Source organism: Pseudophryne corroboree, chromosome 2, assembly GCF_028390025.1.
Source record: "Pseudophryne corroboree isolate aPseCor3 chromosome 2, aPseCor3.hap2, whole genome shotgun sequence".
In the NCBI taxonomy this organism is placed as follows: Eukaryota; Metazoa; Chordata; class Amphibia; order Anura; family Myobatrachidae; genus Pseudophryne; species Pseudophryne corroboree.
In genome coordinates, this window is record NC_086445.1 from 510,169,663 (window position 1) to 510,196,866 (window position 27,204).

The 27,204-nt window shown below is 41.7% G+C and overlaps 1 protein-coding gene across 5 annotated transcripts in view; it reads right to left on the minus strand.

The window, feature by feature from the left end:
• Positions 1–27,204, minus strand: part of VMP1 (vacuole membrane protein 1) — a 361,547-nt gene that overhangs the window by 144,271 nt on the left and 190,072 nt on the right. For all 5 annotated transcript variants that reach the window (XM_063954047.1, XM_063954048.1, XM_063954045.1 and 2 more), the window contains exons 6-7: positions 6,092–6,256; positions 4,169–4,300 (exon numbers count right to left, since the gene is read on the minus strand). In XM_063954047.1, the coding sequence (XP_063810117.1) occupies positions 4,169–4,300; positions 6,092–6,256 (297 nt within the window). The remainder of the gene's footprint in view (positions 1–4,168; positions 4,301–6,091; positions 6,257–27,204) is intronic.

The window sequence follows — 27,204 nt, forward strand, 5'->3', positions numbered from 1 at the left end:
CATGCTATATATTTTCCCTCCAGGGGTGTCGTGGACACCCCAAGAGGGAGAATAGTTGTCGGTATGCCGGCTGTCGGGATTCCGGCGTCGGTATGGTGAGCACCGGGATCCCGACAGCCGGCATATCAAATGCCTCCCCACCAAACCTAACCGCACACAAATTACAGCACATATCGATTAGCTGGGTTATGTACTTCGACTTCCTGCACAGAAGCAAATGCCACTGTGCCCAAACAAGTCTCTGTCAGCTCTAGACCTTTACCAAGTCAATAGTCTGTTAGGCTTCAAATAAGGGATAATGTTTAACTGGCTACCAAAACATTCAGAAACAGACAGGATGTGCTCCTCAACATTGTTTTAAATGTAAAATGCAGACAAAAGCAGTGTGTCATAATTATCCAGTAATCTATTTTGGAAGTAAACAGACCAAAAGGGATATTGCAGACAAAGCTGGAATAAAGCCACACATGGAGCGACTAAAACGCAATATGCTGGCACAGTGGTGTAAGGACCTGGTCATTCTACAGTTGGCAGATGTAATGTAGGGTATGCAAAGTACTTGGCAGGAAAACAGAAGAAAGAGCACGAGTACATATGTATACAGACAACGCAGAATAGAATAATACCATATGGATAAAGTAATTGTAATCATTCCACAAAGCCAACACAACGTCAGAACGACCTTAAAGCAGCAGCAGCACCTAATTCAGACGGATATTAAAGGACACATTTTTATCAAATAACGTGTGTTCAAATGGAAGAACATACACAAATGTCACTTTACAGATAAGCTCTTCCTGTTACTTTAATATCATTGTGATTGCCATCATCTAGCCTGTGTTGCGATCTGAACTGATGTGACAACTATTTTTTTTATTTTTTTTTACAGGCATTGGGGGTAATTCAGATCTGATCGCAGCAGCAAATTTGTTAGCACTAGGGCAAAACCATGTGCCCTGCAGGTGTGGCAGATATAACACGTGCAGAGAGAGTTAGATTTGGGTGGGTTATATTGTTTCTGTGCAGGATAAATACTGGCTGCTTTAATGTTAGACTGCAATTTAGATTTCAGATTGAACACACCCCACCCAAATCTAATAGGCCCTACACACTGGGTGATCTGACTGCCAAATATGAACGATCTCGTTCATTAATGAACGAGATACCGTTCATATTGTGCAGTGTGGAGGCAACAGCGATGAACGATGAGCGGCCCCGTGCTCGTTCATCGTCGGTTTCCCATCGCTTGTGCATGCAGGCCAATATGGACGATCTCGTCCATATTTGCCTGCACTTCTATGGAGCCGGGTGACGGGGGGAGTGAAGAAACTTCACTCCCCTGTCACTGCCCCCCCCGCCGCCGGGTCGCCTGTCGGCCGTATCCGCCGTCGGGCAGCTTGGCGGCGGATCGCCAAATGTGTAGGGCCTTTAACTCTCTCTGCACATGTTATATCTGCCACACCTGGATGTTTCTACCAAAAACACATAGGTTTCACTGAACCTGTGTGTTTTCAGTGAGAAGTTTTTTTTGTTTTTTTTTTCAGGCAACCTAATTGGATAGCTAAAAAAAATATATCATGAAAAATCGAGAAAAATGACTGTTTTTCGCAGGTAATTGAATACCAGTCATTGGTGGTGGGTGGTCTACAATTTGTCAAACAATGAGATAATCCTATGTTTTGTGTTTAGCATCTCATTTTCAAGGTGTTTCATGAATTATGTATGAGAAATAAAGGATAAGGAACCTGGCTTGGTACAGATGGAATTGGGCTAGTGTAAAGGATAGTCCTATCCCATGTCCTTTGGCAAAGACAAAAATGAGTATCCCATATCCAAAATGCTTGGGACCAGAAGTATTTTGGATATCGGATTTTCATGCATTTTGGAATAATTGCATACCATAATGAGATATCATGGCGATGGGGCCCAAGTCTAAGCACAGAATGCATTTATGTTTCATATACACCTTATACACACAGCCGGAAGGCAATTTTGGCCAATATTTTTAATAACTTTGCACATTAAACAAGGTTTGTGTACATTCACACAATTCATTTATGTTTCATATACACCTTATACACACAGCCTGAAGGTCATTTAATACAATATTTTTTATAATTTTGTGCATTAAACAAAAAGTTTGTGTACACTGAGCCATCAGAAAACAAAGGTTTCACCATCTCACTCAAAAAAAATTGTATTTCTGAATATTCCATATTTCCGAATATTTGGATATGGGATACTCAACCTGTAGTATGGAAATGATACACCTGAAAGTAGTCACAGATAGTCTATTTAAAGTAAATGTGTTCCTGTACACATGTGTTTTACAAGATAATTATGTGAAAACATAAGTGAACTGAATTTGTAAAATGCACTCTCAACAAAAGAAATGTAGCTATTTCTATATAACTCCCAACATTCAAACTTGTGAAGCGGAGCCATCCCAAAATATTCCCTCAAGTAAACCATGCCCATTTTAAGGTCTGCAATTTAGGACTGCTCAATTTGGGAGGTATGATTCTGGATGTTATACAGAATAAGTGACCTTGGCATTAAAAAAGTCCTATATACTAAAATACATTGAATCCCTTGTGTGGGTGGGTTGAATGGTGTGGTTTGTATTGATATGCGTGTATGTAGAAAAGAAAGAAAACAAAAATAATTTGAATCCAAAACGGATTAATATAAACTTTTTATGCCCTGGAAATACAAGATTACTGCATCAGTCCGTCTGTGAATGCTCAAAAATCACCAATGATCTCTTATATGGGGCATGCTCAAAGTATACAAAGCAATTAGACCATTCAAATTGGAAGAAAACGGTCACTTAGAGATTAAGCCAAAAAAGTAAAAATAAATAAATAAATCTGCATACTATACTGCATGTTACTAGCATACAATAATTACAGCTATTCAGTTAAATAACATACAATAATTACAGCTATTCAGTTAAACTTAAAACAACTATGCTAACATCTCTGAAGCATTAAATTGCCAAGCTCCATCTTCAATGTAGATGTGGTCTGCTCCCTACCATACAAATGAAACAGAAATTCAATTACGAATGAAGACTGATCGATTGAGTTTCACTGAATCATGCTGTAATTGCAGACTAAAGGTGTGTACACACGGTGAGATCCTTGCTATACCCGATTTTGACTATGGGGATTGTTCTGACCCGATTGCATGCTGCCATTCATCATAGCGCAGCGATCAGGTCGGCGCCACAGTGCGCTGGCGCATGGCTGACAGCCGGCAGCTGTCGTTGCCTAGCGATCACCTCTGTCTGATTGACAGGCAGAGGCGGTCGAAGGGCGGGAGGGGGTGGCACGTTTTGTGGGCGTGGTCCGGCCAACGCAAGCATGGACGGACCGTGCGGAGGGCGGGCCACAGCGGCTGCGTGGCGTCACACGCAGCTGATGCGACCCGGGCAGCGATGACTAGCTCCCGGCCAGCACGCAAAAGCTGTGCCAGGACTACGATCAGGTCTGAATTAGGCCCTATGTGATTTCCCTCGAACTCCCCCCAGAGCTCAGATAGCACCAATTTTGACTATCTGTACATTCGATTTTGTCGAAGTACGATTTTGACTAAATTCCAATTTTGATTATACTTTTTACTAGATAGTACACTAGATAGTCAAGATTGACTTGCCTGCACCGTCTATCTAGCCTTACGATATCGACCCCACGGGAGTGTGCATCGGGATCGAATCGGTGTCGCAAGCTACCTAACACCTTGAGATGTGCACTAACTTTCTTTAAGATTTTGACTATATAGTCAAAATCTTACAGATTTATCTCACCGTGTGTACACACCTTAACTGTTAAAAATAAAATAAAATAAAAGCCATAACATAGAATAACTTTACTCCATCTGTAAGTACAGTTGTTTGGGCAGAGTAATACACACTGCCTGTTTGTAAAGACTAGGGGAGAACGCTATTAAGGGAACTTGGAAGACAACCTTAGATTATTCCTTTGTTTTCAACTTTTTAGTAATATAACCCCTCCCCCTCCCAAAAAAAAACCAATATTGTGAAATACAGCTTTCCACAAAAACAACTATAGTAAGTAAAAAAAACACATGATCTTTATGAACATTTTGCCATTCATGCACAAATTAACAATGAGTGTAGGATTAGAAATAGGAGTATCATCCCCACCTGTGCTATCTGAGCATGTTCCAACATCTCCTCAAATTCCTCATATTCCTCATCATCAGGTTCTGCTCCTGACAGGCGGGCTGCCCTAGCCATGAAGTATGGGGGCAGTTCTCCAATTGCAGTGCCAGCACCCTGTTAGGTATAAGAGAAAATAAAAAGTATTAAATGTACTTCCATTGTTGTTGTGGATATTTGGATTACAACTGAATATGCAGGCACCTTCTGAACTAGTAGTTTAACAAATAACGGATGAAAAAGACATAGCTGTAAGAAATGTGAATGTATATTGAGCAATAGCAGTGTAAATATGCTAATTTAGACTAGCCTGCGATATCACAGCTAATAGGTTCCATATGAAAAAACAGGGCATACACTCTCCAGAAATTAAGCTGTGATGTAAAAGGGACAAACCACTACTGCTTAAAATTTGTACTATATATAAAGCTAAGAGACATATTAATGTCTCTATTTTAATTAAAAACTCAAGCAGTGTTACCCATGATACACAGATTATTAAAGTTACAATACCAACTGAAAAAAAATCTATTTTTGTAATGTCCATCTTCCCGTTACCCAGAGCCCTCTTCTTCTCTCACAATCAGTGCTGTAAATCAAGAAGTGGGGATGGGAGGATGCGCCTTAGGACAATGCACTATGGATTAGAAAACTCTAAAATGACAACGTACAAGCTACCACCTCTCTAAAATGTACACATACGGCACATTTATTTTCCAGGTGATATGCAGGTTTTGTCCACACATGTGCCTTTTAGATTAATTTTAAGATTTTTTTAATAAAATGTACACCACAGATCGCAATCCTTAACACAAAAGAAATAGTTTAGGTAGCATTCTATAATTATCAAGACGGCATTAACATTTTAGAAGGCAATGGTGAATATGTAGCGGGAGATACCTGGCGTGAGTGAGCTGACATGTCCAGTGCAACTCCGTTAGCGTCGGGCATCTTTGTTTGATGAAATGTATCTTATTCACATCACTATGCGAATAGGATGCACAAGCAGAAACTGCTGATTAAAATGATACGCAACATGGGGCTGTAACTGCATAAGAAATTGTACATTACAGTGTTTTCTAGGAAAACACTAACATACCATTTCGTATGCAGATACAGCCGCGGTCGCACACAGAATGCTGCATATCATTTTAATCAGCATAAGCTGATTGTGTGTCCTATTCACATGTTTTGTGAATAATACGCATTTTAATGGAAAAAGTTGCACGTAAGGACGCTCAACGCTACAGAGTCACGCAACGGCATGATGTGACTAGAGGACTGTTTAACGTGCAGGGAGGATAGATGTACATGGACACATCTGTATACAGTCATTGGTTATCAGTTGAAAGGGGTATAAACAAGCATTAACAATGTAGGCTAATAAAGGCCTTAATGATCTGGAAGATAGAGGTCAGACTATGTGTAGAGGAGAAGCAGGTGTGAATTAAAAAGAGTATTATCTGCTAGACAGTAGCTGCCAGAACGGGCTGACGGAAAGACAGTGGCATGGGAATTCAGATTATAGAAATCAAGGTGTGATATTATATAGAACTACAGAAAACTGGATTTCTTGCATTTTGGTTTGTAACTCGGCATTACATAAAATGTAAATATGTAAAAAAATCTCATGTTCTGAGGAGGGAACTTCTACCTACACATATACAAACATAGCTGGGCTTATTATAGTATTAGATCAAGTAGTTTTGTTTCTGCTAATCAAATCCAGCTTCAGTAAGGGATCCTTAACCCCTATTGTGAAAGTTAATGAGTTCTTACAGTATTGAAATGAATTCAGCACTTCAATAGTGGCAGGGTGGAAACAGATGTGGAACATACGTTAGGTACATGACTGACCGTGATCTTGGGTGTGACATATTCATGTAAACATTTTTTAGCTATACATACCCACATGCAGGCCTCCAACCTGACTTTGGAGATGATTGTCCATAATGAAATTGCGCCTTCCCCATCTTCATCTGGACATATAATCTTGTCTGGATAAGGTGGTTCAGGAAAATTTACAGAGTTACATTCATAAGCAGCAAGTGTCACGGAAGCTATGTGTGGACCCTTTAAAAAAAAACAAAAAACACACTTAATATGATAACTGATTAGCAGAAATTGATGCAGCAAATGTCTGACATCTACAAGTGTTCACATTTACAATAGTCCTAACTGCCTGCACATAAACAGCTAGCACAAAAAAGATAAAGCTGAGCACTTATTAAATGAAAATAAATGTACGAATCAGACCAAAGGTCTAATAAAATTATATTTTTATTTTAAAGCAGTCAGTTCATAAAGAGGAATAGTTGTCTTTACCTTTCCGGTTAATCCCTAAATATAAACAATTAGGACTGAACTAATACCATGAAAAATAAATGCCAATTAATTTGAAAATAAGGGGATAATTCAATTAGCCATGGTAATTTACGAGGGCTATCCAGTTAGTCCAGAAGGGTGGCCTCCAGCAGCACTTATCAGGACTTTTTTTTTCTGGGACTTCAACAGGCTTTGAAACAAATTCCCTGATAATTAGCCTGTTTTCGCGTATCAGGCAGTGAAAACACATTGGTCCGTAAACTTATAACGGATTCTATGGGCTAAATGTATTAGCCTACGGAGATGCAGGACTTTGTGTGAGTCTGCCCGTTTTTTTTTAAGCAGCAATCATTTTCGCCTGAAAAAGTCTATTTTTTTGCGTCTGAAAAATGATCAGGGCTAATAAAATTCCTCCCAATCTTGAATAAGGAAACAATCATAGGAAACCAATTTTCCAAACTAATAATATAAATAGTTCAATGTAACAAAGAGGAATTTCTGTAATTTCCACGGTTCGGCGCAAGGGAAATGCAGCCAGATGGGGACCTTTGACTCAGAAATGGATATCACCCCTTAATCCAACAAAATGTACATATCTAAAATCAAAAAGTTGAGTCAAAGGCTTCCTTTGGCGCATGGGAAAAATGAGGAAGTAATAGTACTTTCCTCAATTAAGTGGTGTAATGTTTTGTTGGGCGTACCCCCACTCACGCTGGAATAAAGTGGGTTAAACACATCAAGGTATCTTTTATCTTCTTATATCAAAGTGATCCTGGATATCGTACCCCAACTCACACGAAAATGGGAATCTGGACTCCTATCAAGGTTTCTTTCGGGTGTCTTCTAACGATAATTCATACAGGTGTATCCTCCATATATGATAACATCATATGTGAAAAATGAAGAGAAAATATCCAATGTGTAGAATTTTCTTTACCATGCGTTACATATGAGATATATAATTTTAGATCAATATTTAATTGCACCTTCAATCATTAAACCATGTGGGCTGTTCTTAGGGTTTCGTATGTACCACCAATACGTGAACCCTTCACCAGATTGTTAATAAGGTAAGCGTACCCCTCACTCACACAGAGATTAGATGTGAAACTCATATAATGGTATCTTTGTGTAGAAAAGGTATATATATATCTCGTGGGCGTACCCCAACTCACACATGAAGAAGCAGATTGAATCCCATCAAGGTATCTTTATCTGGTCCTTATGCCACAATTTATACAAGAAGATCCTCTGTATCAATCTTTAGAAATGCTTAACTCCAAAGAATAAATCCCAAAATGAGAGATTCACAGGAGTGGAATCTTCATATGACATACGGGTTCCAGAGACATCGGTAACAACAATGTTCCAAGGAATTTATTAAAAAACGTAAATATCTTATATACCAAAAAAATTCATACATGTGATCTGTTCGATGTCAAGCGTTTACATCAAAAAACATAGATACATGGGTAAAACGAAAAAACGAAAAATGGAATATATCCAAAAAAATGCAACGAAAAGTTCAATAAAAATGCAACGCTGAGTTCAATAAAAATTTTTGGTTGAAAAAATGGCTACTCACACAGGGATCTGTCGACGCGTTTCGGTCTCCTGGACCTTTTTCAAGACATGACCTTCTGTGTGAGAAGCCAGCTATTTATGATGCCTGTAGCCAATCGTCTCCTAACCGGAAGTCCAACCCCCGGAAATGACCTCATCAATTGTAATTTACACTTTCATTAAAAATTACATTATTAATAAAAAGACAATACAAATGAGGTCTACATTATTTCAACAAGAATGTGCCATATTATTATAACATATTGTGGTAGAAAAGAGAATCTGTCTTTCCTAATCTCTAACATAATGGCGCTAGGAATCATGGGTAACGTAGTTCCACATGGGTATCATTCCTCCTTATCTAATGTGCAGTCTTTTACTGAGCAATCTGAACGGAATTCCCCATAGAGCAAATGATATATGCGTATACAATGCTATTAATTTAGCTTCTAATGTTTAATATTCTTTCCGATTCTGGGAAATACAACTTCTCGATCTTCCGCCGCTAAGCATCCTGGGAAATGTAGTCTTTCAGTCATTAGTTTGCGCGTCGTCATGGAGCTGGAACCGGAAGTTAGAAATCCGTCTTCTTCCCTTCCATGTATGATGGGAAATGTAGTCTTTTGGTTGTCGTTCGCGCATGCGTTCTCGTCTCCCTGTCTGAAAACACAGACATCATCCTCCTCCGTTTTTAGTAAGTGTGGAAGGCTATAGAATTTTTTCTCTCTCGCTGGGTTTGCGCATGCGTCTTTGCCTTTTGGTCACCTTCATTGAAGGATGTTCAATAACATGGGAATTATGCACGGCCACCTCCATTATCAGTTCTTATCAGATGATATGGGTTTCTTTTGTTAATTCATGTGGCCGGTCATGTTTCAATGAAGGACAAAAGAATAAAAAAATGGATTACTACTAATGTACAGAAAAACGATTTAAAAAGATACCACTTTCATTTAAAAAAAGCGATTTTATGCCGAAAAACAATCACATAAGGGGAAAAGAAATATATAATATAAAGTAAAAAATTAAAAAATTAATTAAAAAATTAATAAAGAGAAATCTTGATGGAATATATAACAGAACAAGGGGAATTTTCACAGAAACCACTTTAATTCAAAATCTGAATTGAGACCATTGGGAATTAGAGTTTTACACTGATAAATTAATTTCATTTCTGCTTTTGCTAGTGCTGTAGATGGATCTCTATTTCTCACATTAGGTTTAATCACTTTTAACCCATAGAAGCCCGTTATTCCTGACGGGGAACAATTATGATGTTCCTTAAAATGTGTAGATAAAGAGTGTGTCAGTAACCCCTTTCGTATATTTCTAAGGTGTTCACCCACACGAATCTTAAGAGAGCGTGATGTGCGGCCTATATAATAGAGACCACAACTGCAGCCAATGGCGTATATCACATTCTTTGTGTCACATGTAATAAAATCAACTATTTTGATGATTTGGTTATTGATGCATACCTCATTAATCTTATTTACTCCTTTAGTGTTTTTACATCCCATACAATTCAAGCATCTGTAAAACCCCTTTGATATTACTTTAGAATTTAATGAAGAAGATGGTAAACAGCTTGCTACTAGTACTGATTTAATGTTGGGGGCCTTACGATATATATGAATAGGTTTGTCAGGTATTAATGAACCGATAGATGGATCTCTTTTTAGAAGATTCCAATGTTTTTTAAAGATATTTTCTATCTTTTTATGATGAGTACCATATTCGGAAATGAAAGCCCATTCAAATTTATTCTCTTGTTTGGGTTTTCTGATGTTTTTCTTTAGTAGTTCGTGGCGTGGTACTACATTAGTCTCATTTCTGGCTCTTTCTATGGTGGATTTGGAATAGCCACATGCGGTGAATCTTTCCTCCAAACCTTTAGCTTGAGACTGGAATACCGCATCATCGGTGCAATTCCTCTTTATACGTTTGAATTGGCCCCCTGGGATTGATTGGAGCCAATTTTGATGATGGCAACTATCTGATGGAATGTAACACTGGGAATCTGTCGGTTTCGTGAAAGTCCTAGTATTTAATTTGCCTTTTTCTACATAGACCGTAATATCTAGAAAGTTCACCTCTTGTTCGCTTATTTCAAAACTTAATTTAATGTTTCTATTATTGTTGTTGAGTTTATTGCAAAATAAATTCAAAGAATCGAGGTCTCCTCTCCAAATGAAAAAAATATCATCTATGTAGCGAACATAGGACACCAGGTTCGCGCCGTAGGGGTTATTGGACCATATATTGTCCAACTCCCACGCCCCCATAAAGAGGTTAGCGTAACTCGGCGCGAACCTGGTGCCCATTGCTTTCCCTGTTTTCTGTATATAGAAATTATCTTTGAACAGAAAAAAATTATTGGTTAGTATAAAATTAATCCCCTCCAAGATTAGTTTTTGTAACTTCTCATCTAAATCAGAAAGTGTTAAAAAATGCCTTACTGCTTCTACACCTTGTGTGTGGTCAATTATGGTGTAAAGCGAACTTACATCCGGGGGTGGTATTGTTCTAATGGACATAAATAAATATGAGTTAGAGATCATGAGACAACTAGGTGATATGACAACTTATAGAAGTCTCAGGAATGATCCAACAGAAACAACAATTGCTAAACTCAAAGCCCTGATTAGTATTTATGAGAAGAATGGAACTATTAGCACTAAGGAAGCCAAATTTATTGTCAATGAAAACCCCATCACACCAGTGATCTATATACTCCCAAAAGTGCATAAAAATGCTGAAAATCCCCCGGGAAGACCAATAATCTCTGGGGTTAATTACATTACGGCCAATCTGTCCAAATTTATAGATTTTTATTTGCAACCATTGGTATTGCTCAATAAATCCCATCTACAGGACACTGGTGATTTTCTGACCCATTTAGATCAACAAACATGGGGAGACAATCTCTTCCTGGTGACAGCGGATGTAATCAATCCCAGGGGGCCAATTCAAACGTATAAAGAGGAATTGCACCGATGATGCGGTATTCCAGTCTCAAGCTAAAGGTTTGGAGGAAAGATTCACCGCATGTGGCTATTCCAAATCCACCATAGAAAGAGCCAGAAATGAGACTAATGTAGTACCACGCCACGAACTACTAAAGAAAAACATCAGAAAACCCAAACAAGAGAATAAATGTGAATGGGCTTTCATTTCCGAATATGGTACTCATCATAAAAAGATAGAAAATATCTTTAAAAAACATTGGAATCTTCTAAAAAGAGATCCATCTATCGGTTCATTAATACCTGACAAACCTATTCATATATATCGTAAGGCCCCCAACATTAAATCAGTACTAGTAGCAAGCTGTTTACCATCTTCTTCATTAAATTCTAAAGTAATATCAAAGGGGTTTTACAGATGCTTGAATTGTATGGGATGTAAAAACACTAAAGGAGTAAATAAGATTAATGAGGTATGCATCAATAACCAAATCATCAAAATAGTTGATTTTATTACATGTGACACAAAGAATGTGATATACGCCATTGGCTGCAGTTGTGGTCTCTATTATATAGGCTGCACATCACGCTCTCTTAAGATTCGTGTGGGTGAACACCTTAGAAATATACGAAGGGGGTTACTGACACACTCTTTATCTACACATTTTAAGGAACATCATAATTGTTCCCCGTCAGGAATAACGGGCTTCTATGGGTTAAAAGTGATTAAACCTAATGTGAGAAATAGAGATCCATCTACAGCACTAGCAAAAGCAGAAATGAAATTAATTTATCAGTGTAAAACTCTAATTCCCAATGGTCTCAATTCAGATTTTGAATTAAAGTGGTTTCTGTGGAAATTCCCCTTGTTCTGTTATATATTCCATCAAGATTTCTCTTTATTAATTTTTTAATTAATTTTTTAATTTTTTAATTTTTTACTTTATATTATATATTTCTTTTCCCCTTATGTGATTGTTTTTCGGCATAAAATCGCTTTTTTTAAATGAAAGTGGTATCTTTTTAAATCGTTTTTCTGTACATTAGTAGTAATCCATTTTTTTATTCTTTTGTCCTTCATTGAAACATGACCGGCCACATGAATTAACAAAAGAAACCCATATCATCTGATAAGAACTGATAATGGAGGTGGCCGTGCATAATTCCCATGTTATTGAACATCCTTCAATGAAGGTGACCAAAAGGCAAAGACGCATGCGCAAACCCAGCGAGAGAGAAAAAATTCTATAGCCTTCCACACTTACTAAAAACGGAGGAGGATGATGTCTGTGTTTTCAGACAGGGAGACGAGAACGCATGCGCGAACGACAACCAAAAGACTACATTTCCCATCATACATGGAAGGGAAGAAGACGGATTTCTAACTTCCGGTTCCAGCTCCATGACGACGCGCAAACTAATGACTGAAAGACTACATTTCCCAGGATGCTTAGCGGCGGAAGATCGAGAAGTTGTATTTCCCAGAATCGGAAAGAATATTAAACATTAGAAGCTAAATTAATAGCATTGTATACGCATATATCATTTGCTCTATGGGGAATTCCGTTCAGATTGCTCAGTAAAAGACTGCACATTAGATAAGGAGGAATGATACCCATGTGGAACTACGTTACCCATGATTCCTAGCGCCATTATGTTAGAGATTAGGAAAGACAGATTCTCTTTTCTACCACAATATGTTATAATAATATGGCACATTCTTGTTGAAATAATGTAGACCTCATTTGTATTGTCTTTTTATTAATAATGTAATTTTTAATGAAAGTGTAAATTACAATTGATGAGGTCATTTCCGGGGGTTGGACTTCCGGTTAGGAGACGATTGGCTACAGGCATCATAAATAGCTGGCTTCTCACACAGAAGGTCATGTCTTGAAAAAGGTCCAGGAGACCGAAACGCGTCGACAGATCCCTGTGTGAGTAGCCATTTTTTCAACCAAAATTTTTTATTGAACTCAGCGTTGCATTTTTATTGAACTTTTCGTTGCATTTTTTTGGATATATTCCATTTTTCGTTTTTTCGTTTTACCCATGTATCTATGTTTTTTGATGTAAACGCTTGACATCGAACAGATCACATGTATGAATTTTTTTGGTATATAAGATATTTACGTTTTTTAATAAATTCCTTGGAACATTGTTGTTACCGATGTCTCTGGAACCCGTATGTCATATGAAGATTCCACTCCTGTGAATCTCTCATTTTGGGATTTATTCTTTGGAGTTAAGCATTTCTAAAGATTGATACAGAGGATCTTCTTGTATAAATTGTGGCATAAGGACCAGATAAAGATACCTTGATGGGATTCAATCTGCTTCTTCATGTGTGAGTTGGGGTACGCCCACGAGATATATATACCTTTTCTACACAAAGATACCATTATATGAGTTTCACATCTAATCTCTGTGTGAGTGAGGGGTACGCTTACCTTATTAACAATCTGGTGAAGGGTTCACGTATTGGTGGTACATACGAAACCCTAAGAACAGCCCACATGGTTTAATGATTGAAGGTGCAATTAAATATTGATCTAAAATTATATATCTCATATGTAACGCATGGTAAAGAAAATTCTACACATTGGATATTTTCTCTTCATTTTTCACATATGATGTTATCATATATGGAGGATACACCTGTATGAATTATCGTTAGAAGACACCCGAAAGAAACCTTGATAGGAGTCCAGATTCCCATTTTCGTGTGAGTTGGGGTACGATATCCAGGATCACTTTGATATAAGAAGATAAAAGATACCTTGATGTGTTTAACCCACTTTATTCCAGCGTGAGTGGGGGTACGCCCAACAAAACATTACACCACTTAATTGAGGAAAGTACTATTACTTCCTCATTTTTCCCATGCGCCAAAGGAAGCCTTTGACTCAACTTTTTGATTTTAATAATATAAATAGTTTATTAAAACAATTAAATGGAATCCGTACGTTAAAATCATGCACACATAAAATGGAGATACAGATGTGCCTATAGATTTTGGTTTTAGGCAGTATTCACAATAACATTTTAAAAACAAAATAAAAATTATTGTGATGATAAAAACTCTCAAATGTGTGTATTCGGTGTATAGCTGTATACCCATCTCATTGGATTGGATAAAATCTGCCCAGGTTTAAATGCAAAACCCTATCCAAGGTTAGTATTGCCACAGGTTCTGGAATCCAGCAATAATAAGAATTTACTTACCGATAATTCTATTTCTCGTAGTCCGTAGTGGATGCTGGGGACTCCGTCAGGACCATGGGGAATAGCGGCTCCGCAGGAGACAGGGCACAAAAGTAAAAGCTTTAGGATCAGGTGGTGTGCACTGGCTCCTCCCCCTATGACCCTCCTCCAAGCCTCAGTTAGGATACTGTGCCCGGACGAGCGTACACAATAAGGAAGGATTTTGAATCCCGGGTAAGACTCATACCAGCCACACCAATCACACTGTACAACCTGTGATCTGAACCCAGTTAACAGCATGATAACAGCGGAGCCTCTGAAAAGATGGCTCACAACAATAATAACCCGATTTTTGTAACAATAACTATGTACAAGTATTGCAGACAATCCGCACTTGGGATGGGCGCCCAGCATCCACTACGGACTACGAGAAATAGAATTATCGGTAAGTAAATTCTTATTTTCTCTGACGTCCTAAGTGGATGCTGGGGACTTCGTCAGGACCATGGGGATTATACCAAAGCTCCCAAACGGGCGGGAGAGTGCGGATGACTCTGCAGCACCGAGTGAGAGAACTCCAGGTCCTCCTCAGCCAGGGTGTGCCCCTGACCAAGTAGCAGCTCGGCAAAGTTGTAAAGCCGAGACCCCTCGGGCAGCCGCCCAAGATGAGCCCACCTTCCTTGTGGAATGGGCATTTACATATTTTGGCTGTGGCAGGCCTGCCACAGAATGTGCAAGCTGAATTGTACTACACATCCAACTAGCAATCGTCTGCTTAGAAGCAAGAGCACCCAGTTTGTTGGGTGCATACAGGATAACAGCAAGTCAGTTTTCCTGACTCCAGCCGTCCTGGAAACCTATATTTTCAGGGCCCTGACAACATCTAGCAACTTGGAGTCCTCCAAGTCCCTAGTAGCCGCAGGTACCACAATAAGCTGGTTCAGGTGAAACGCTGACACCACCTTAGGGAGAAACTGGGGACGAGTCCGCAGCTCTGCCCTGTCCGAATGGACAATCAGATATGGGCTTTTGTGAGACAAAGCCGCCAATTCTGACACTCGCCTGGCCGAGGCCAGGGCCAACATCATGGTCACTTTCCATGTGAGATATTTCAAATCCACAGATTTGAGCGGTTTAAACCAATGTGATTTGAGGAATCCCAGAACTACGTTGAGATCCCACAGTGCCACTGGAGGCACAAAAGGGGGTTGTATATGCAGTACTCCCTTGACAAACTTCTGGACTTCAGGAACTGAAGCCAATTCTTTCTGGAAGAAAATCGACAGGGCCGAAATTTGAACCTTAATGGACCCCAATTTGAGGCCCATAGACACTCCTGTTTGCAGGAAATGCAGGAATCGACCGAGTTGAAATTTCTTCATGGGGCCTTCCTGGCCTCACACCACGCAACATATTTTCGCCACATGTGGTGATAATGTTGTGCGGTCACCTCCTTCCTGGCTTTGACCAGGGTAGGAATGACCTCTTCCGGAATGCCTTTTTCCCTTAGGATCCGGCGTTCAACCGCCATGCCGTCAAACGCAGCCGCGGTAAGTCTTGGAACAGACATGGTACTTGCTGAAGTAAGTCCCTTCTTAGCGGCAGAGGCCATGAGTCCTCTGTGAGCATCTCTTGAAGTTCCGGGTACCAAGTCCTTCTTGGCCAATCCGGAGCCACGAGTATAGTTCTTACTCCTCTACGTCTTATAATTCTCAGTACCTTAGGTATGAGAAGCAGAGGAGGGAACACATACACCGACTGGTACACCCACGGTGTTACCAGAAGGTCCACAGCTATTGCCTGAGGGTCTCTTGACCTGGCGCAATACCTGTCCAGTTTTTTGTTCAGGCGGGACGCCATCATGTCCACCTTTGGTCTTTCCCAACGGTTCACAATCATGTGGAAGACTTCCCGATGAAGTCCCCACTCTCCCGGGTGGAGGTCGTGCTGAGGAAGTCTGCTTCCCAGTTGTCCACTCCCGGAATGAACACTGCTGACAGTGCTATCACATGATTTTTCGCCCAGCGAAGAATCCTTGCAGTTTCTGCCATTGCCCTCCTGCTTCTTGTGCCGCCCTGTCTGTTTACGTGGGCGACTGCCGTGATGTTGTCCCACTGGATCAATACCGGCTGACCTTGAAGCAGAGGTCTTGCTAAGCTTAGAGCATTGTAAATTGCTCTTAGCTCCAGTATATTTATGTGGAGAGAAGTCTCCAGACTTGATCACACTCCCTGGAAATTTTTTCCTTGTGTGACTGCTCCCCAGCCTTTCAGGCTGGCATCCGTGGTCACCAGGACCCAGTCCTGAATGCCGAATCTGTGGCCCTTTAGTAGATGAGCAATCTGCAGCCACCACAGAAGAGACACCCTTGTCCTTGGAGACAGGGTTATCCGCTGATGCATCTGAAGATGCGATCCGGACCATTTTTCCAGCAGATCCCACTGAAAAGTTCTTGTGTGAAATCTGCCGAATGGAATCGCTTCGTAAGAAGCCACCATTTTTCCCAGGACCCTTGTGCAATGATGCACTGACACTTTTCCTGGTTTTAGGAGGTTCCTGACTAGCTCGGATAACTCCCTGGCTTTCTCCTCCGGGAGAAACACCTTTTTCTGGACTGTGTCCAGAATCATCCCTAGGAACAGCAGACGTGTCGTCGGAGACAGCTGCGATTTTGGAATATTTAGAATCCACCCGTGCTGTCGTAGAACTACTTGAGATAGTGCTACTCCGACCTCCAACTGTTCTCTGGACCTTGCCCTTATCAGGAGATCGTCCAAGTAAGGGATAATTAAGACGCCTTTTCTTTGAAGAAGAATCATCATTTCGGCCATTACCTTGGTAAAGACCCGGGGTGCCGTGGACAATCCAAACGGCAGCGTCTGAAACGGATAGTGACAGTTTTGTACCACGAACCTGAGGTACCCTTGGTGAGAAGGGCAAATTGCGACATGGAGGTAAGCATCCTTGATGTCCAGGGACACCATATAGTACCCTTCTTCCTGGTTCGCTATCACTGCTCCGAGTGACTCCATCTTGATTTGAACCTTTGTATGTAAATGTTCAAATATTTCAGATTTAGAATAGGTCTCACCGAGCCGTCTGGCTTCAGTACCACAATATAGTGTGGAATAATACCCCTTTCCTTGTTGTAGGAGGGGTACTTTGATTATCACCTGCTGGGAATACAGCTTGTGAATTGTTTCCAATACTGCCTCCCTGTCGGAGGGAGACGTTGGTAAAGCAGACTTCAGGAACCTGCGAGGGGGAGACGTCTCGAATTTCCAATCTGTACCCCTGGGATACTACTTGTAGGATCCAGGGGTCCACTTGCGAGTGAGCCCACTGCGCTCTGAAACTCTTGAGACGACCCCCCACCGCACCTGAGTCCGCTTGTACGGCCCCAGCGTCATGCTGAGGACTTGGCAAAAGCGGTGGAGGGCTTCTGTTCCTGGGAATGGGCTGCCTGCTGCAGTCTTCTTCCCTTTCCTCTATCACTGGGCAGATATGACTGGCCTTTTGCCTGCTTGCCCTTATGGGGACGAAAGGACTGAGGCTGAAAAGACGGTGTCTTTTTCTGCTGAGATGTGACTTGGGGTAAAAAAGGTGGATTTTTCAGCTGTTGCCGTGGCCACCAGGTCCGATGGACCGACCCCAAATAACTCCTCCCCTTTATACGACAATACTTCCATGTGCCGTTTGGAATCTGCATCACCTGACCACTGTCGTGTCCATAAACATCTTCTGGCAGATATGGACATCGCACTTACTCTTGATGCCAGAGTGCAAATATCCCTCTGTGCATCTCGCATATATAGAAATGCATCCTTTAAATGCTCTATAGTCAATAAAATACTGTCCCTGTCAAGGGTATCAATATTTTCAGTCAGGGAATCCGACCAAGCCACCCCAGCGCTGCACATCCAGGCTGAGGCGATCGCTGGTCGCAGTATAACACCAGTATGTGTGTATATACTTTTTAGGATATTTTCCAGCCTCCTATCAGCTGGCTCCTTGAGGGCGGCCGTATCTGGAGACGGTAACGCCACTTGTTTTGATAAGCGTGTGAGCGCCTTATCCACCCTAAGGGGTGTTTCCCAACGCGCCCTAACTTCTGGCGGGAAAGGGTATAACGCCAATAATTTTCTATCGGGGGAAACCCACGCATCATCACACACTTCATTTAATTTATCTGATTCAGGAAAAACTACAGGTAGTTTTTTCACACCCCACATAATACCCTCTTTTGTGGTACTTGTAGTATCAGAAATATGTAACACCTCCTTCATTGCCCTTAACATGTAACGTGTGGCCCAAATGGAAAATACGTTTGTTTCTTCACCGTCGACACTGGAGTCAGTGTCTGTGTCGACCGACTGAGGTAAATGGGCGTTTTAAAGCCCCTGACGGTGTTTGAGACGCCTGGACAGGTACTAATTGGTTTGCCGGCCGTCTCATGTCGTCAACCGACCTTGCAGCGTGTTGACATTATCACGTAATTCCCTAAATAAGCCATCCATTCCGGTGTCGACTCCCTAGAGAGTGACATCACCATTACAGGCAATTACTCCGCCTCCTCACCAACATCGTCCTCATACATGTCGACACACACGTACCGACACACAGCACACACACAGGGAATGCTCTGATAGAGGACAGGACCCCACTAGCCCTTTGGGGAGACAGAGGGAGAGTTTGCCAGCACACACCAAAACGCTATATTATACAGGGACAACCTTATATAAGTGTTTTCCCTTATAGCATCTTAATATATAATAATATCGCCAAATAAGTGCCCCCCCTCTCTGTTTTAACCCTGTTTCTGTAGTGCAGTGCAGGGGAGAGCCTGGGAGCCTTCCTAGCAGCGGAGCTGTGTAGGAAAATGGCGCTGTGTGCTGAGGAGAATAGGCCCCGCCCCCTTTTCGGCGGGCTTCTTCTCCCGTTTTTCTGACAACCTGGCAGGGGTTAAATACATCCATATAGCCCCAGGGGCTATATGTGATGTATTTTTAGCCAGCATAGGTACTTTCATTGCTGCCCAGGGCGCCCCCCCAAGCGCCCTGCACCCTCAGTGACCGTTGGTGTGAAGTGTGCTGAGAGCAATGGCGCACAGCTGCAGTGCTGTGCGCTACCTCATGAAGACTGAGAAGTCTTCAGCCGCCGATTTCTGGACCTCTTCTCTCTTCAGCATCTGCAAGGGGGTCGGCGGCGCGGCTCCGGTGACCCATCCAGGCTGTACCTGTGATCGTCCCTCTGGAGCTAGTGTCCAGTAGCCTAAGAAGCCAATCCATCCTGCACGCAGGTGAGTTCACTTCTTCTCCTCTAAGTCCCTCGTTGCAGTGAGCCTGTTGCCAGCAGGACTCACTGAAAATAAAAAACCTAACAAAACTTTTACTCTAAGCAGCTCTTTAGGAGAGCCACCTAGATTGCACCCTTCTCGGCCGGGCACAAAAACCTAACTGAGGCTTGGAGGAGGGTCATAGGGGGAGGAGCCAGTGCACACCACCTGATCCTAAAGCTTTTACTTTTGTGCCCTGTCTCCTGCGGAGCCGCTATTCCCCATGGTCCTGACGGAGTCCCCAGCATCCACTTAGGACGTCAGAGAAATAGTAGGTACTCATTGACCAGTGCTACTGTAATGGTGGGATATAGTTTTTGACAATCAGGATGCCGGGGGCCAGAAGACTGGTATCGGAATCCTGACGCTGGAATCCCAATGGTCGCAATCCCGAGCGCAAGTATCAGGGGGATGGTTAGGGTTAGGCTGCGGCACTAGGAGGCGTGTTAGGCTGTGACCTTTGGGTGCATACTCTTTCCAAAAACTTGCCCCATATGGGCAGTCACAAAAAATGTCTAAACTACACAAATATTGCATCACGTTTTGGACACAGAGTGATAAAAGTGCTTTACTGATTGTAGCTGAACAATCAAGTTACATGAGTGGGAAAAAAAATGGGCACAAGACAACATCAAGTATCCAATAAACAATAAAAGGGGAGAATTCAATTAGCCATGGTAATTTATTGTGGGCTAATTGATCTCCCAGAGCTATTCAATTTGCCCCAAAGGTTGCACATAACGGAATTATTTTCAGGTCTACTCAGACCCGAAAAGAGATACCTGATAAATAATCTGTTATTGGGTGCCCAAACCAAGTTAACACACAAGTCCGGCCACTTATCCGGGATTCTGTGTGTTAACACCTGATAACAGGGTAATTTACTGAGGCAAAAAAAGAAAGGGCTCTAATTAAATACACACCGGTTGTAAATGAATTCCCCCTTAAGTAGTAGGAAGGAACATAATTTTCAACACACGTGTTAGTAAACATTTATTCTGCAAGATCAGGTTGAGTGACTTTTAGAAAAAGAGGATATCTTCCACAAACCTCGGTTGAATAGTGGCACCGTGTGGTCAAATGAACATAAATAAATATAGCTTGCACATTGGCAATGCACTTTTAAACCAGAGACATGCAAGTTATCTTTTCACTATAGCTTTCAATGTCCTTAAAATCTAGACATTTATGTTATACAATGAATACAATTAAAGTGTTATGAAACAGAAAATTGTTCCCTATACACACACACACACAAAACAAATTAGAACACTGCTTTTAATGGTGTAAACTTTTCAAATCAAAAAGAACAAAATCATCTAAGAAAGCTACAATGTAAAAAAGATAAAAGTTTAGCATTTGATAAATTGGATTTTTTTTTTGTTAGATTTACTTGAATTGCAGACAATGGCTCCCCCGCAGACTTCTACAGAAAGTTTTATTTGTTACTATAATTATTATAGTTTAGTCATATACAGAATAATGACTGGTTTCCTTGCATAGGGAAATGAGGATTGTAAACTCTACTGGGACAGGGTCAGATTTATCTGAACAAACTTCTGATTATACAGCGTCACTGAATAATTTAGTTCTCTATGTATAAAAGGGTTCAGTGGATTAGGTGTAACAAGAACAGAAGCCATTAGAAAGTCTTAGGGTAATCAATTATAGTCGGAACTGTCGTCTTGTTGGAAAGACGTTAGTTTCCGACTTTTCTAGGTTGCAAACTGTTCTGACCTATTCAATCCTTTCCAACAAGCCGGCAATTCCGACTTGTTGGAAAACACGTCGATCGGCAGAATAGCCACGGATCCACGTGTTCTGTCGGAAACGCGGCCAAATCCGACAGGTTTTAGTCCCGTTTCTGACAATGTCAATCCAACTTTTTAAAAAGTCGGATTTGGACGCTCATTGAACACTGCATTGTCGGATCTTTTCCGTCGGAAAGGTTCCGTCAAGCATTGAATACCCTACTTAGTGGTTAAGCCGTATTGCAGTACCAGCCAGGCCACCAAGAGATTGGTTGGTCCCTGGGACTAGAAAGGCAAGGTCAGTCGTGGGGAGCAAATACGGGTCATTCAGAGTTGTGTAAGATACATATTTCTGTACTCTATTGCACCAAAACTACACACTTGTACAGATCTGTCCTCATACACCTATCCTTTTGCTCCATATGGTGCAAGATGCCTGGCGCTGCTTACTTTTTCCATAATTCTGCCTCTTATTTTGTTTACAGTATACTAGGTACTTAGGATTACCGTTTTGGTGCGGCTAAGTCGCAGAGCCCATGGTGCACTAAACGGGGCTATTTGGTGCGATTTGAGGATAGGCGTTTATAGACACACCTCTAAGTCCATATATATAGTTTTTCACATTACGCCTAGAGAAGAGGGACAAGGGTGGGCTGGGGCATAACTTAGTGTACACCGACTTTACAATTTGCAACTAAAATTGGCAAGCCACATGTCAATGCCATCGTGGGGGAGATGGTCAAGATCCCGCCGGACGGAATCCCGGCGGTCGGATTACAGACGCTGGAATCCCGACCGGCACAATCCCGACATATTCTCCCTCCGTGGGTGTCCACGACACCCATAGAGGGAGAATATAATAGTGTGCCGAGCGAAGCGAGCCCGCAAGGGGCTGCGTTCCGTTCGCCACCCTTGTCGGGATTGTGTGGTCGGGATTCTGGCATCGGTATTTCGACCCCCGGGATCCCGTCCAGCGGGATTTAGTACTGATCCCCATCGTGGGGCGTAAGCATTTACATTTGCGAGCTTGCCACAAATGCTGTTTTTGAATGTGCCATTTCCTGCATTCAACATCTCCTATGTGCTTTCAGAGAGCGAACATCTTCCAACAAATGAAGCAGCACATACAAACACGTATGTACTCCATACTTTCCAATATGCTGCCCTCACAGTTGGATACACAATAGTCTATGAAGCTTCAATATTTATATTTAATATTTATTTATAATATGATTAAATATTGAAATGTTGATGCCTTCTTGATCCACGGCTCTGTGTGAAGTTCATAACAAAGCTTGAGTGCCACACCTTCATATTATATATATACAGGGTTGAGTATCCCTTATCCAAAATTCAAAATCACACATTTTTGGTTCCCCTACTGTATATAAAAAGCGCGATACAGCGCTGAAACGTTGTCTGCAAGCAGTCGCTTACTGTCGTTTTTTTTTTTTTAAATCAGTCTGAGTGCCACCATTGGGGAGCTATACAGTGTGCAGTTGGAGTGTACTGCATTGAAGAGGGCACCGGGCGCTTTTAACACATGAGGAGTCTTTAGAGTGCCGGAGCTAGGAGGAGTATGTATATATATATATATATATATACATACACATACATACATACACACACACACACACGCGCGCGCACACACACACACACACACGCGCGCACGCAGGTCGCACTCACATCTTTAGGATAACCAACAGCTGGGAGCAGGGGTGTCCACTCAGCACCGACGGTATTAAAATATAGAAAATAATCACAGAGGGGGCACTCTCCAGGCTTTATAAATGTATAGAAGAAACATATTTATTATAGCATACTCAACAGTATTGTCAAAGTCAGAAAAATATCATGCTACACGTTGCCATATATTCACCTCATGCGCTTGCCCGCTGCACATGCACTTTCTCTGGCGTGCGTGCACATATTCGCAAGTTGCGTGACGGCGCCCCTACGGGCGTGCGCTTGAGCGCATGGTATGTGCATTTACGGTAGAGTTTGCGTGCGTCTAGCGGGCGACTCAATCATTAAATAATAAAACCAAATAGTATGTTTTATAGATAATGTTCCCCTTAGTGATAACTGTAAGTTTGTTTAATGTGACTTGTTCACGGACTTGGGAATCCCTCTTTACGCGGTACAAAGGGTCTGATTAAGGTTGAACAGTGGTGTCTGGTACCTAACCGAAGCGTATTTTAATAGCAATAATCCGGTGTTGGTTAGGTAAAGATTAATCGCTCCTGCGTGTAGTTATGGCCATTAGTAGTTTCTGGACATTTCATATATTTGCAGTTCATTATCCATGCGGCGGGAATCCGGCGATTCCCTCCCACCTGAGCAGTTTGTAATAGCCACAGTCCACCTGTTCAAATCCACCTATGACCTTTTGTTACAGTGCAGAGAGACATTCCTGTGTCCAATGAACAATAAGATTGTAGGGCCCTTTGTAGTACACTGTATGTTGTGTATATAAGGGTCACTGTCCCCAGACCGGCCAGTACTCTCACTCTTCAACATTTATCTCAGATAATTGGAGGACTGGATTCCGGTTGCGCTTGCGAGTGTTCCCCGTATGGTATGTTACTCTGTGGCCACTTTGTCACCCGTTTAAATGTTAGTCATTCATTCTTATTTGTTGTATTAGTGTTTGCGATCGTTCGCTATTGTGTATATTTCTGTTTAGTTATTCTGTTAGATTTTAATGTTAGCCTGTAGTGTATGAACTGTTCACTGTTTTCTTTTCCCTTTTACTTAGTTAAATATTGTTAGTAAAGGTGTTGGAACCTTAGCCAGGTATTGTGTGTTTATTACATTACTGAGGGTAATCGGAGCATCTCAATCGCTCAAACAACTAGCTTACAGACCAAGGTTAAACAGCATTATATCATTACAGTATCTAACACTAAGATTTACAATATAAGCATACTCTGTGTAAGGTATAAAAGGTTATTATCTGTGTGTACGCTCGCTGTGTGTTCAGTACACCCAGCGCAGCGTGTGTACGTGACTTGCGTACCACGTGCAAGGTATTCTTACGCAAATAGCGTACAGAGTGCGTGGCACGTGCACGAGGTTCAGCGGCCATTACGGCTTCACGGTATAGATTTAATAGCTTGTGTTGTAGAGTATAAGAATCAGCTTTATCAGTATCCAAGTAGTATCTCGTAGCATCTCAAGCGCTTTCGGCCCTGGGGGGCCTTCATAATGAGGCACTTAAAAGCAACATCAGTCATAGAGCAGAGATCTAATCTATCAGCAATCCAGCAGCAAGGCTGGCCCTGCCTAACAGGAGGCATCTGATATGCCGGCTATCGGGATCCCAGCGCTCACCATACCGATGCCGGAATCCCGACAGCTGGCATACCGACAACTATTCTCCCTCTTGGGGTGTCCATGACACCCTTGGAGGGAGAATAGAGTGGCACCACCATGCCCGCAGCGTGCCGAGTGCAGCGAGTCCGCAAGGGGCTCTTTTGCGCTCACCCCACTGTCTGCATGCCGGCGGTCGGGATCCAGGTGCCAGTATGATGGGCACCGGTATCCCAAGCGCCGGTATAACATACTACACCCCTGCCTAACTGGCTCTATAAATACACCAAAACAACCTGTGAAATTAGACCTATGACATAACCAATGTGGGACAACATACTAAAGTGTAAGAGCCTCAGATAATGTGAAGCCCACGCTACTCCAGAACACAAAATTATAAAAATCATCACACTGTAGGTCCAATGTCCTGCACCACAGCATATCATAAGACATGGATATATCCAAAAGCACATCACGGTCCATAGGCAGATGCTGAAAAGTGTCATTAAATTTAGGTTTGTATTGCAGAAGTGGCCAGTGCCTGCTGAGAGATTTTCTTATGTGTGATGCCTTCTCATCAAATTACGTGACAAAGATCATACACTTCTCCTTTAGAGGTTTGCTCTCACAAAGCCTAGAGCATGCCTTACACAAGCAAGCATCTATGGTGCTCTTTTTGTAACCCCTCTCTATGAAGCGAGTCTTCATTTCCAGAATTTGTTGCTCCGTCATATCCTAATACGTATTGTTTCTCATCACACGCATAAACTGGGAAATAGGTAGACTATTCTTAAGTGGCGGTGGGTGATTACTTGTTGCATGTAATATCATATTACGGTACGTATCCTTCCTGTACTATGTGGTGCCAAGTTTGTTACCATCACGAAAATTGTTAGATCATGAAAATTAATAGAGGTCAGGTTGGAATGTCCTGTAAAACGCACCGTGGAGTCCAATTCATTTAACCGATCTAACATAAGACTAAACTCTAACTTAGTGCCATCCCACAGCATAGAAATATCATTTATAAAGTTTTTATAATAAATAATCTTAGTGACATATATTGGTAAGATGTTAGTTGTCTCATAACCATACATAAAAATGCCGGCATAGACAGGGGCCACATTAGAGCCCATAGCCGTGCCCGAGCATTGCTTGTAGTAATCTCCCTGGTACATAAAATGATTATTAATCAACAACAGTTCAAAAAAACCAGGAATGCACGCAATCGGGATTAGTGGATGCACCAGTGGATATCAGTAGTTTACTTACGCGGTAGCTAGCTCCTGAGAATTCGATATAGATGTGTATATATATATATATATATATATATAAAAAAGAAAAAAATGAGAATAGGCGCCTCCTAGTGCATTATCTCACATAAATCGTGACCTCCACCTGTAGTAACACCCCAGTGGATTCAAGGTGTATCTTGGATGGTGGAATTCCAACCACCTAACTGAATCGCATGATACCACGTATCTCAATGTGCTATGTGGATACTTCTCATCACAATAATCCTGGTGGTACTGCTCCCCGGTTTAAACCTTAAGAATCGATTAGCAGTCCTCCTGTTTCGCTAGTCAAATCGGAACATGCAGACAATCATATGCAAATGAGCTGAAGCCAGAAATTTCTGATGCTGATGTGAATACACGGTTTCACTGCTTAAGTCTCTGAGTGCCGCAGGTCTTTTTTACCACGTTTATATATATATATATATATATATATATATATATATATATCCATTTAGACACCTACATACACCATACAAGCTTAATATATTATTAGATGCAACTTTAAAGTGAGTGCCTAATATACAGGAGTGGCGCCTCATCTAGGCCGCGATGTGGTCTTTGCAGTGCCGTAACTAGGCATTTTAGCGCTGTGTGCAAGAGACGCCATTGGTGCCCCCCCTTATGTAAAATAGGGGCAGTGCGCAACAGAAGTATAGGGGCGTGGCTTCATGGGGAAGAGGTGTGGCCACAAAATAATACCAATTCATACTACGGTGCACAGTAGTCTCCATTATTCAAATTACGCCACACAGTAGCGCCACTACACCAGGTAGAGCCCCTTTTACACATTACGGCAGACGTCCTCTTTTTACACATTACGGCAGTCTCCTTTTTACACATTACGGTAGACAGAGTCCACCTTTTACACATTACGGCAGACATCGTCCCCTTTTTACACATTACGGCAGATAGCGTCCCCTTTTTACACATTATGGCAGACAGCGTCCCTCTTTTTACACATTATGGCAGACAGCGTCCCCCTTTTTACACATTACGGCAGAGAGAATAGACAGACAGATAGATAAATAGATAAGTAGATAGATAGATACTTACCATCTCTACCCGCTGGCTCAGGCTCCTCGGTGCATGCAGTCAGTAAGATCCCGGGCAGGGGAGAAGAAGGAGGAGAGAGGGGGACTCGGGAGCCGCAGCAGCGCAGTATACTTGGTGGTGGTGCCGCTGCAGCAGTCCCTCTCCTTCCGCATTGGGTGGGCGCTGCCACTGTGAATGCTGGGATGGGCGAAGCGCATCCCAGAATTCACAGCAG